At 34.0% G+C, this 13789-nt stretch overlaps 1 protein-coding gene across 3 annotated transcripts in view; it reads left to right on the top strand.

Moving 5' to 3' along the window:
• The window catches only part of dsb (debris buster), a 71340-nt gene extending 59403 nt beyond the window's left edge, over positions 1-11937 (top strand). For all 3 annotated transcript variants that reach the window (XM_069043811.1, XM_069043810.1, XM_069043809.1), the window contains exons 5-10: positions 8983-9121; positions 9175-9378; positions 9429-9684; positions 10562-10699; positions 10753-10871; positions 11055-11937. In XM_069043811.1, coding sequence (XP_068899912.1) covers positions 8983-9121; positions 9175-9378; positions 9429-9684; positions 10562-10699; positions 10753-10871; positions 11055-11480 — 1282 coding nt within the window. In that variant the 3' untranslated portion in view covers positions 11481-11937. The remainder of the gene's footprint in view (positions 1-8982; positions 9122-9174; positions 9379-9428; positions 9685-10561; positions 10700-10752; positions 10872-11054) is intronic.
• The last annotated feature ends 1852 nt before the right edge of the window (positions 11938-13789 follow it).

Here is a 13789-nt window from a genome sequence, read left to right as displayed (position 1 = left end):
AAAGGTCAGCAGTTCTTTGCCAAGTATATTTGTACGGTTTAACATCACCCGAAGGCAGTGGCACTTGCTACACGATGCCATTCACTTCGTAGTCTGCTTTGCCAGACAAATTTTCATGTGGAAGCTGAACTGCTTAGTCATTATTATTATTACTGTACCCTCGACCTTTTCCCACAAATTTCACACTGTTTCTAGAAGATTTTGATCAAATTATGTAAATTTAGTGATTCCTAGAAGAACCAGAAACATTTAGAAGCGCTAGCCCAGGAAATAAAGTTGCGAACAACAATAACGACATCATTCAAAAAGTTAAAACATGAAAATTAGTTTTTGTTGGTAGGTATTGTATTAAAAAACAAAAATTTTGCGTGACAATGACAGGTTTACATAAACATCAAGCAGACAAAGTAAATAATATATTTTGTAAATAAAACAGTGAATCAGCGTAAACATATCTTATCTAAAATGGCTAATTACCTACTGATATTACGAAATTGAAAAGTAAATTGTTTTACTGAGCAACAATAATGGTTTATTAAACCAGATAAGCCAGGAATATAATCAAAAGGTAGTAAGGTTGAAAAGGGTAAAATCAAATTGTGTTTACTCAAGCGATTACATAATGTACATATATCATTTTTACTTTTTGAGACAATCTCCTTGTCTACTTGTCCTGGAGTGCTCACTATTGCAAATTGTATTCACTTAGGACCAAATCAGCGCTGCAAAATGTATAATTTTCCATTAACGCAATGTTACATTATTTTTATGAGCATTCAGAAGAAATTCAAACTTCTCAAAACTCGTAGCAATGATTTGTTTACGTCACTTCTACTTTATTCAAATAGCATCATTTTCGTAGACGTCCTTTTTAACAAAGAACATTGTAAAATAGCTAGTAGAGGTTGTTGGATTCTATCATGGGCTGCGACCTTGGAAATATCTCCGCGCAGGCGGAGCGATAAACCAGTGAAAAATCTGTAAATGAAAACCGAAAACATCGACTACTTTAGCGACGGGAGGAATACTATTTACTCTATGAAACGAAACTAACGTAACGAATGACGATGTTTTCGGGTCGGTTTGTAGCGCCTACTTGAGACCGATATTCGTCCTTTGCGCAGATATGACTCATAGCCCATGAGAAAATCCAACACCTTCTACTTGTCTCTATCCCCTCCAGGAATTTAACATCTCGACTTAGCAAAGGGGCCAAAATCAGTGTAACATTAATTTGGTATCCTTTGTGAACAAACAAAGAACCTACGGTACAAGCAAACTATTCACATAACACCCTCAATATTGAAATATTTTTAAAAACACACCACTGCTAATTCGTATCTTCCAATACTTCTTTCTTCAAAACAGCTTCCATGGATCATTCTTAACAAGATTTTTCTTTAATAGATTTTTTTCCTAAACAGAATCATTTGGACCAGTCTTTAATATCGGATTACTTTGTTAACATTTTCTTGACAACTTAACTTTGAACTTAATTTTCAACTGTTGAAGAGTGATTTTTTCGCATAATTTTTATTATGGATTTTGCGTTACTAACATGAATTTGTTAAAAGCACATAACACTTGAATTTCCTTGTTTTTATCGTTGTTATTACGTCCTGTGCTATCTATAATTGGCTAAACCGATCTATTTATAAGAATTTATCGGCATTTAATTTTTTTTTTATCATTATTGCGAGGTTACGACTGGTACTTCGGCTAGAAGTTTTTCTGTTTTTCTGTGCATAATTTATAAATTCGCAATGAAAAAGTGGTGTATTTTCATTTATCAAGTTTAATTAATGTAGGTACATTACTTACAAAAAAAAATAATACCTATCTAAAAAACATATAAGTTATCAGTTATTAATAGTTAAGTCGTTAAAAGTAAATTAAACAAATGACATTATTTACCTATAGAAAAACTGCTGTTTAGATTTATTGCATTATTAACTAAATTAATGGAAGTTATTTGAAAAGCAGATACTTAAGCAAGTATCATAATAATATAGTATTATCATCATTTGTAGTTTGTCGAACTTGACATTCTTTCGTATCCAAATACCATATTTTATTAACAAATTGTAACAAATAACTTGAACAGAATTGAGTCAATCATTACCCAACACAGTGTAGGAATTTGTTACAACACATACTTGATTTACCTTACCTACCATATAGACCAGCATGTCCCTCATAAAATAAAACATAAAACGCAAAACTGAAAGTGTGTCTGTTTCTCCAACTAAAACTAAAAATGTTGCTCATTTCTTCCATTTACTGCACACTTACATAAGAAAATCATTATTGCGCTGCGTACGATCTAGATAACTGTGTTTTAATTCTTTTTAAAATCACTCTTACTCTTTTGACTTACTTTCTTCAACCATCATCTGTAACGCATGCTTCCATTTCCCATCAGTTTCGGGTCAGTCAACTCCTTCATTAGAAAATCTTTGAAACGGGAAGTTATATCATTGACTTTTAATGGCAGTGAATATAGGCACGATTTCTAAGTCAAGGCCAACCACTTGCTACACCATGCAGCGACCTGCACCAACAGCGGAACGTCGTGAAAGTAATGGTGTCACTTTCGCGTCATCTAGTGCGTGCAACTGATCGCTCTTGCTGCAACATGTTCGTACCGGTTGCGCCCTATATTCTTGTTTCGGATATTCACGGTCAGAGCGGGCAGAGGCGAACAAACAGTGAAAGTGATTGCGTAAGAGCGGTCAGAATCGGAAGTGTGTGAAACTAAATTTATGTAAGATGATTCGGTTTGATTTTCCCATTGCAGGAATCGGTTCAGAAATCTGAGGGTGATTCGAGCGAAGGCCGATCACGCAATGAAGACTGTTGCAATCAAATCTTTGAGTGTTTATTTTTATCCAAAGGCCAACGACGGCAATGTTTGTTTTGAGAGTCTGATAATTTGAGGGTTAAATGGAGTTTTTTCATTTGAGATCATGAGGAAGTGACAAATGTCACAACAAATACTTGTTTTGGTCGTAGGTCAAGAAAACAATGATTGACATTTTTAAGTGAGATATGACTAAGAGAAAAATAACTACATTTATATTTGTTTTGTGACACTTTTGATGCAAAAATAAGTGGATAAAATTAAATACCTATTAGTGATTTCTCAAAATAGAAATTTTCATTATTTTAGAACTTACTCGTACGAGCAGAGATCGCCAGGCTTTTTGAACAAAAAAAATCAGGATGGTTGCCCCGACTGCCCATACCACCACCCTGAAAGGAAACTCCGGCAAAAAGAACGTTCTTCCTGGTCCACCGGCGCGGCGTGAGAAACGCGTCAACATTTTCCATTTTTTTCTCGTAAATTTACAAACGTTCGGACGTTTTCTTTCAGGGTGGTGATACGGGTAGTCCTGAGTGTTTTTTTTTTTGTTCAAAAAGCCGTCGCACATCTGGCGAGCTCTTCTGGTTAGATAAGAATGAATTATTTGCACAAAATTGCCGCTTGTTTCAGCTTTCGTAATGTTCCAGGAAACTTGTTTCTCGTATTTCGAACGACTCTTCTTTATTTATTTTCTTTATTCTACGGCTCGGTTGCTTCTCTTTTTTTGCTTTCCACTCTGCTTTATATGCTTTATTCACTCAACTCTACACAAAAAATCCTCAATACAAGTAACTTTATGAGGATTCAAGTTTTTGGTAACAAGTAGAATGCTATTTTAGGTTGACCAGTCAGTTATAACTTTTCCGTAATGTGAAGTTGGTAGATGGAGTATTGGAATACATATTTTCATTTCTATGTCTTGAGCTTTGGTAAAGATATAGAAATATGGGGTGTTCATTTAAAGTTATCCTCAAAGTTGGCGTTGAAGAATCGATTGTGAACGCACCACTCGTCAGTCTGCAAAGTAAAAACAGCTGATCCCTGCTCAGTAATCTGTGGTACGTTCACAATCGACTCTCAACGCCTACTTTGAAGATAAATTTAAATGAACACAAATCTTTATAGTAAACATTTTGAAAGCTGTATTTTCAATAGTGATTTGAGGATAATATGTTGAAGTTTGTACACTTCTTGCACAATTTCCAAACAATAAATAACATTGACGTTCTGCGGTAATGAAATATTTTGATAAAAAAAAGCTTGACCTCAACTGACATCAAAACCAATATAGATTTTACGACGTGTAAAGTGTGGTTTTTCATACGCCATAATAAAAAACATCACTATAAGAGCATTGAATGTGACCCTCGCAGTGGTCGACCGTCAACTGTAACGAGTAAAGAAAACATCACTAAAGTCTACAATGTGGTTCTAAACGACCGACGAATGAAAGTTCGTGAGATAATTGGGACCGTGAGCGCTTGATTTTTTGGGAACATCACGTCTTGTGCTAAGAACTGGCCATGATAAAGGTCTCTGCAAAATGAATGAATGTCACGTTTACTGAAAAGGAGAATTGGGAGCGAGCCATGAAAGATGAAAGTTGCAAGTGGCATCTTAAAATTATTAAAAAAAGGATCAAAACAGTAAAAACATTTCAATTCGCATCCTTCAAAGAAAGAAAAGATCGTTTTTTGATCATTTAACAGAACCCTAGCCTCCAGATATGAGTAAGAAACAACATAACATAAATTACTTATTAAAATCATCTAAAGCATACCTACTAATTGTACTTGGGAAAAAAATGCTTCCTAATTCTATTCCTATCATTAACTCTCTTTAATTTAGGGCTTGTACAAAGTGATGAAAAAGGAAACAAATCAGAGCAGCCGTTGCAAATTATCGGTCACGTCGTAGCGAAATCCTATGCAAATAAGAGTTCGATGCATGGGCGTCGCCAATTTTTGGTCTCAAACGCTACTTTATAATAAATCATACTTCATGAATTTTAGATGTTGGAATTATAATTGTGCATTTTATTATTATTATCTGTTAATGGAGAAAATTTATAAAATAAACAAGAGCAACATTTTACATTCGTAAGATTATTATAATTTACCAGCTTTATTGCCAAACGCGACGTCATTGGTAAGCAAATTTTTCAGTGAAATGTCAAACAAACGTCAGGTTTAAAGCAACGGTATTGATGTTAACCTTGAAAATTGTTTATGATTTCGGCAAAGTTTACGGACGTTTCCTGTAATTGTAAGCAACAACAATTATCCTAGAATAACTGGTAAAACGACTTTTACATTGAAGATAAAGCATTAATTATTATTAATAATACATTTTTCGAGAGGTAGGCGACCAATAAAACGAGTGTGTATAGCAAGTACACATATGTGCATGATTAAGCAAAGACAGACGTTTCGATTAAACAACGTGAAGTTTTCTACTTTAGTAGGATTTTAGAACTTTGGTGAAATTAGTTAGCAGAATTAAAACATTAGTTTAGAAAATAATAAAAGGTGGCCGTAAGATAAGACGAATCAGCACTGCATCACACAACAAGAATTCAAAGTTAAAATCATTCGCTGTGGCATATTTATTTAAAGTCCATTCACGTTGGATTTTCTTTTCAGGGTCTAATAATTTAATTTTTTGGCTCTGTAATTATGTTTCGTAAATAGTGACATGCAGCTAATCAACATAATGCGATTTAGCAATGCTCAATCTAACGTGAACGGTGTTTACCTGCATGTCACTATTTACAAAACATAATTACAGAGCCGAAAAATTAAATTATTTGACCTTGAAAAGGAAAATCCAACGTGAATGGACTTTAGTTTATGTTACTAAATTAAGATATGAAGGAATAAATTTGGTTCAGTCACTTTTTCCGAATTGAATTAAAAAATACACCGGGTGTGCGAGCAAAAAGTTACAAAGTTAACCTCCAAATGACCGATTATGAAATATTTTTTTCTGAATTGACTCGATTTGAATTTGGGCATTTTTATTCTGATTAGGCATGCAATTTTAATTACTTTTGACAGATGACAGAGTAGTAGGACGTTTTTATCACGATAAACATTTTTGATTGGATGAAAGCAAGCGCTCTGATCGGCTCAACACGCACGTTTCATGTACGTGGGAATTAATCGATGAAAAAAATGAATTCACCCTGGTTTAAGACCAGACCTTTTCCAAAGTGTTCAAAATATGTAAATTTGAAATGAGAACAAAATAATATCGTAACAATCGTACAAAAATAATGTCAAATTTGTGATGTTAAAGACACCAAAAACAGACCTACCAGGCATAATGTTTAAAAAAAAATTAAAGTCTTCGAATATTTTTTTGAATTAAGTTTTAATCGGTATTTAATGCAGTATTTTATCCATTTCTCGTCTAAAAAAGGCAATGTTATTTTTTGGTTAATGAAGAGAATTTTAAAGAATTTCGAGAAATCCTACCTACTACAAAATAATTATCAAGAGGTTATCACACTTTTCTTCCATTTTAAAAATAAAGAATCCAAAAAGTAACAAATAATTGACTATATTAAGACAACTGAGATTGTTGTTATGTATTTATAACCAGATCATATAAGAATTTTTATTTTATCCTTTATGGAACCAACGTAATAAAAACATTATATCACAACTTTCTTATTGGTTACTTAATGTAACAAAACTTCCAGTTTTCTTATTGCAATTCAAATCAACTGGAGAGTAAATAATTGAGCAGCTATCAAAAACACGTTAATTATGCAGAATGTTTTTCACGAATTTTAATACTTTTGCTATAAACAACTTTGCATTTGTATTCAGTAGTCGATAACTAAATACATGTTGTAATAAAAAAAAAATGTTTGTCAATATTTTCCAGACTAAACAAATATCAAGTATCAAATTCGAGTTAAGAATATAAAATTAGGACTAGTCTCTTTGAAACTTGTCAGGTAGCAATTTTGATGCATTTAGTTGTAAGAATATATTTAAATAAATGTAAAGGCGATCATTTTAAAATTACATTTACATATTTTTTAATGTGTTGCATGTCGCAAGTTTTGGATAAAAATTCTTTTCCCTGATGGCGAATAAAATTAAAACAGCACACCAGAGTTAATGAGATGTGTTCTCTGTGTCCTGAGCGACAATCCCCTGGCACAAGACTTGTTATCCATCGAGACCAGTGTAAGCCATTACATAACCGGAGAAACTCAGACTTTCTTTGGAATGCAGCAAACTTGTTTTGCCTAAAGATGACAATACACATTCGATAAGTTCGTTTTTATTGCTTGAATGCTTTCTCGACCAGAGCAAATTGTCCGTCAAAACGTAGCAGTCTCGTTTCTTCCTCTTACGTCGTGTGCTACCTGTGCATATTTAATTAATTTACATAGGTATTAATTAATTAATTACACACTGCAGTCCAATAATTATGTTTACGAGTATTGCTGGTCAAGTGCACGGAAGAACGATTGTCTAAAATTTGTTTCCCTTGATGTAGTTTACCTTCACGTAATGATTGCGATTTTTGTCTCCCTAGGGCCCTAGGGTGAATTTTGGAACAATTTTCTCGGTTGTGTCAGCACTTATGTAAGATGACCTCACTGTAGCCGTAATAGTAATTAATAATTACTATTTACAACTTTCCAAATAGCTGAAGATATTCAATAAACACTCAGTTAGTTTGGGCTTGTTTATTTGTTCTAGCTGTTGACACTGTAAAAAAAATGTTTTCTTTCATTTTAATGGAAGCACGTGACCTGCCCACCCCATCATTATTTCAGAAAAAAAAAATTAAAACCTACATTAATCTACAGGCTACCTATAAATGATTGTCGGGTCAAGCCAGCTTTAGAAAAAAATATTATTGTGCCGCCTTTTTGAAACAGATGCCCAATGTCAAAATGTATAAAGCAGCTTTTTGACAAGTTTTCATAGCAAGCTGGACCAGACAATCATTTATAGATACTCCGTGCATATTAGGGTGTTAATGCATCTATCAATAAGAGTTAGCACACTTATAACAGTAGAGTTTTGCGATCTCTTCTTATTGTCTTTGTGTTTTGTGTTAAATTAAGGTCAGTGCTTTATCTTTCGTAAAAATTGTAAGAATGTTTGTAGTAAACATACCAATACTGACACCATAGACCGGTTTCCATAAATTATCATTTCGTAACAAAATCTTTCGATCAAAACGTCCTTCAGAAGGCCGCAACGAGTTGATCTCGCAATTGCCCTGTGTCATAATCGAATTCTTCTTAGGACAATATAATTTTTTTAAATTTTGGATGTGTATGAGATGAGTTTTTGGATGTGCATCCGAAACTTGACAATTTTTCCTAAAGACAAAAAGGAAAATGCTAATCTGACCTCTGGAAATTACACTCACATAATATGGCAATAAATGGTATTTAAATCCGTGAAAGTAGATTTTAGAACTCTCGGTATTAACGCGTTATTTAACGTTTTGCAACGAGTGTGTCGATTTTATGTATACCTCCTAAACCATTTCACCATTTCATATACCGCACCTGCACGAACTGTACTCATTTAAGAAAATCATCCGAGTAGTATTCAGTATTATATAATTATTTTACAACTGTTTTCATGCGGAAAATAATCGCACTGACAATCACTTGTGTACAAAATCTGTATACTTTACGCAGTTTTACAGTTATTCTTTTAACAACAAAAGTAATTAAGTACTTTAATTTAAATACAACTTTTTCTTTTCAAATAAATTAAATGAACTAATTGCAAACATTACAAGTAAACATGGCAAAAATTATGACTGTTGCACTCCACATTCTAACAGACCAAGCCCCTGAGAGAAAATCTGAAATCTTGTTAAACTTTTGTCCCAATTATTTGCTGCACGTGTGCAAGTAAAAGTAATATTTTACATTTACTACATATTACATACGTACCTACATAATCCTTCCTCGTCTACCGTTACACATTGCAATTGTTACTAAATGTGATTTTTTGACAAGTTGTTACGGTAATTAACCTTTAAAAGTAAAATAAAGCTTGGAGCAAGCACTATGACTAATACACTATTCTGGTTGTTCTGTAACCTGAATAAATTTTACTTTTGTTTTTTAGAGAAGACATGGAAAAGGTAAACATCAAATTCCACGACAACGGAACTCTCACCTACCAGCACAAGAAAATTCTCCAGTTTGTGCCTGAACTTTCCGTAAACAAAGAACAGAAAATCACAGTACCGAATATTCCACTTTTGGTAAAACCAGCAATTCATTTTAAAGTCTGATCTAATTTGTGTCTCTATTTTAGACGTTGTCTACTCAGTCCAATTCGCTCAGCTACATTGTCCAAAGAGGCATTTCTTTGCTATTGAACGTGAATGGTTTCAAACCGTTCGTCACTATAACAGCTGACGAACTAGTCTTCGGATATGACGATACGTTGGTTTCCCTAGCTCACAAGTTCTATCCAAAAAGGAAAAGGCCCATGTCAAGGATGGGTCTTCTCATAAACGTAAGCATCAATAAAGATACATGGGACGTAACTCATTGGAATTATTACAGAGAAACGGAACACTTAATGAAGTACATAACATTTACACGGGAATGACAGGAATGCAAGATTTCGGATTGTTGGAGAAACTGAATGGAATTGACAGGTTACCGTACTGGAAAGATGCCCCTTGCAATATTATCAGGGCCAGTGAAGGTTCTTTCTTTCCTCCACGTTATTACACGAAATCTGATGTTGTGAATGTTTACGACAAAGATTTGTGCAGGACGATGCCTCTGCAATACCGGGGACCTGTTACTAAACACGGTGAGAATGATTTACAGCTGTGAATTCCCTGGAGGCGCTTGGCTAATCTAGGGGGGCGTTTGCAAAATAAGGCGGCATGGTGGGGGCGCTTCTCTCTTTTGATTTTAAACCTTTTAGCAATTATGTGATTAGTATATTTACTTTCTTTTTAAGAATGCTTCGTTATTCCTACTAGTAATAATTATCAATGTATCAAAATTAGTAGAATCTGTATATATTAAACGGACGATTTGTATAAACTTTACTCTTTTTTTTTGTTCGCATTGCAACATATCGCTGCGTTCAAAATCAAAATTTTTTACCTACAAAAAAATAAATATATATTATACAGGGTGATTCTGAAATAAGTTTGTTCATTTCATTAGCAACCATTGTTACATCAATTCCACAATAAAGTCGTAGGTGCAAGCACACTGATTTGTAAATGTTTCTATGGAAATGATCGAGAGGAGTAAGGTTACGTTTGTGACTGACGGGACCTTTGATTATTATTGTTGCTAAACTACCAAGATAATCAGGTAATCAGTAATCACCTTTAACTCAGCAGCGTACTAGCAATTTTGACCAAATTTTCAATCAATTGTATCTCGAAAACGAAAAAACTTTTATAGGATTTTTTTTTGTCTATGACTTCTTCTCATCATCACCAATTACCGTTTTTTTTTTTAATTTATTTCACAATCACCCTGTATATATTTTTTGAGCACCAAGCTTAATCAGAAAAGGAAATGAAAATCAACAATTAAATTTATTTCAGACAAAGAGAGAAAAAATCTTTGACATGGAAATAAGTTAATTAATCTAATATTCAAAATTTAATTTTTTCTTGTGGTTAAGATAAAACGAGTAGAATATAATTGTTTCTATACTTTTACAGGTATTAGTGCTGATCTTTATACTCCGGCTGATTCCATGTTCGAAACGATTGCCAACGAACCCAGCAACAAGTGCTACTGCCCAGATAATGAATATTGTCCCCCTAAAGGTGTTCAAAATATCAGTCCCTGTCAATTCGGTATAATTTCATGAATTCACAATACTTTACGATCTGAATAACATTTTTTCTAGATGCTCCTGTATATCTCTCTTTCCCACACTTCTTTGAAGCTGACCCCACACTGATAGAACCCTTCGAAGGTCTAAATCCTGATAAAGAAAGACATCAATCATACTTCAAGATACAATCTGTAAGTACAAAGTACCTACAGCTTTTTAAGGAAAATAATCATATTATGTGTTTGGATATAAACCAAATCATTTTTAAAAATGCGTAAAAATTTAATTATTTTGTAAAAGTGACAATCTAGATCTATATAATTTTCAAAAAAGACAGTATCTGACATGACCTAACAGATATTTTATTATTTCAGAGGTTGGGTGTGCCGATCGAAGGCAAAGTGCGCCTCCAACTCAACCTTAAGGTAGATCAAGCTCCCCACGTGACCCCTGTGGCGAAATTTCCCACTATAATGTATCCAATCATGTGGCTGGAAGAAGGCATAGACGACTTAACACCTCCAATCAGACGGTGGATATATCTGGCTACCACTTTTGCCGACATTGCTTGTCCCTTGATGACCTACGGCTTCATCTTTCTGGGTACTTGCATCTTGGTTGGAGTTTTCATAAATGGATATAAATCGCTGGTTTTCACTAAAGAGACCATTGAGATCGGAATGAAGACCTTGCGAAAGCGAAGTAGTGGTTACATAGCAGTGGCAAGACCCAAGTTGATTAAGAGAGACACGTACACTTTGCTTGATTTGAACGACGGAATGGACGAGCTTGATATATGAAAGTGTTTTTAGTCATCACCTTCGTTAGGGTTAGAATAGTGATACAGTGAGAGTGGCGTCAGTAGCTACTTTGTGTCAGTTAAACCAAAAAAACGGTTGGAACCAAGTCAAATTGTGATCGAAGAAAACGTACCACAAAATGGATATGGTCAAATTGCTCAAATGTTGAAGCTTAGTGAAATGTGATAATATTTGGTGCAATAATATAAATATTACTCTCTTTGCCAAAACCTCGATGATTATAGATTTTATATGTAGTCATATACAGAAAGAAATTTTATAGTAATCAAAAATATTGTGATGGTGTTATCGCAATTATTATTTTTTATCAAATTGATCCCATCACAGAAACACCACAATGCCGCTATAAAACTTCTCTGATTTGCTCATGTAGTTAGAAAAATATCCATTTTATAATGAATCAATTGTAATTTTATAAAATAAAATTTAAATCCAGGGTACTTTTTTCAATTCAAAAATGTAAAAAGCATACTTTAACGACTGACTGATAACAGGGCTTAATGAAATAATATTACGATTTTATTACCGGCCCAGTATAACAGTATAGCATATTTTATCATGTTCTGTAAAGTTTTGGCGGCAGTTTTAAAACAGCCTGTATAAAAAAATAAAAACAATAAATCTTAGGATTAAATCGTTTTTCTTCTTTTTAAAATTTTCACTTTTCTTTAATTTCTCTTTCACTTCCGACGGCGAACTGCTGCCCCCATAAGGTACAGCTCGACCAAAACAGCTTGGCGGGTGACGCAATGGACTGAAATTCCGCCTACTAGTAGAGCGCACTTGTTTGTTGTGTCTGCAGGTGTTTAGATCGTGTACAAACGGTCTTTCCAGGATAAAAATTCTGTTCTTTTCAGAGCTATTGCTTTTCCTGTGTGCTTGTTAAAGGTGTTATTTCTAGCAACAAATTATAAACACGATAAAACGCTTCAAGATTCAAGTGGACAGCATGTCCGGGCTGTTTAGAGCATATTTGCTTCATTGAGTGTACGGTACCTACGACCATAGCCATATCCTTGTCTCACAGACACTCTCTCGTTTCCTCTTCGGCACATCTCATCCGCCAAGCTATTCTGGTCAAGCAGTATATATGGGGTGTTTTTTTAAATTTCACCTCAAAGTTAGCGTTGAAGAGTCAATTGTGAACCCACTATGGATTAACTGTTTAAATCTTACGTTTTCACACAAGTGATTTATACATAGATTTTGTCTATTAACGCTTGGTAGAATTTTTATCACTGACAATGCTCTGCTGCCTTTAAAAATTGCATGTTGCTAACTTCATAATAAAATCACATTCTACTCTAATTTCTAATTTATTTGAAGACACGGTACTACATATATTGTATACTAAGTCGGGGGTGGTGGAACATGTTGACTGACGAAAAACTTTTTGACTATACTCTTACAACTCTAAATAACTCGATTTCAATTGCAGCTACAAGTTGTAATTCAAAATAAAGGAGTAATTAAGATTTTTTCAGAGAATTTCTAAATTGCGTGGTGTCATCAATGTAAAGTGCATTATTGGGGACCCTTTTCGTTTATCTTGTTACCTTTCGATGTTCAACAACAATGTGAAGTACGAATAGACGGAACTGATGACCTAGAAGCACTAGATGCGACTTCAAGTAATGATAATGTCATTAATGTGTAATCATCAGTGACTCACTCTTAAGACAGTTGGAAACGACATGACTTCCATGTTGGCAGCAGTGAGAGTGAGTGACTTTTGGGTCTTCATCAAAATCATGTGGACATCTTTTTGGACATCTCTAGGAGCTCGGTACATGATACGAAATAAATATCTAGCTACAGCGGTACTCTACTAGAGATATATTCATATTATCCGTTCACGATTATTTCAAATTCGGACTGTCTATGAAAATCTGACATTTTAGTTGGCAATATTGTGATTTGGCATAATAAATCTATTTTAGGTTATAATTGAATTACACTAAATCAATTAGGGAATTGACAACAAGACGAATATTTAATAACGAAACGTCATATGACAGGACCTGACGCCAATCTAACAAAAAAAATATCGTGGCCTCCTGCGTGTTTAAAACAATCGTGAACGGCATATATTTGATGACGAAAACAAAAGACTGAGAAATGTCACAAATTTGTATTGTCAGTGTCAAATTTCTCAAAGACGTTCATGATTTCGACAGAAATGCAGCAAACTGGCAATAAGAAAGTTATTCATCGTCGAACTAGAGACAAAATTTGTAATACGTTTGATTATATGAGAATAACTTTTCCTTTTGAACCACTGACAAAAA

The sequence above is a fragment of the Tenebrio molitor genome, chromosome 4, assembly GCF_963966145.1.
Source record: "Tenebrio molitor chromosome 4, icTenMoli1.1, whole genome shotgun sequence".
Lineage (NCBI taxonomy): Eukaryota > Metazoa > Arthropoda > Insecta > Coleoptera > Tenebrionidae > Tenebrio > Tenebrio molitor.
This window is presented reverse-complemented; position numbering and strand designations above follow the sequence as displayed.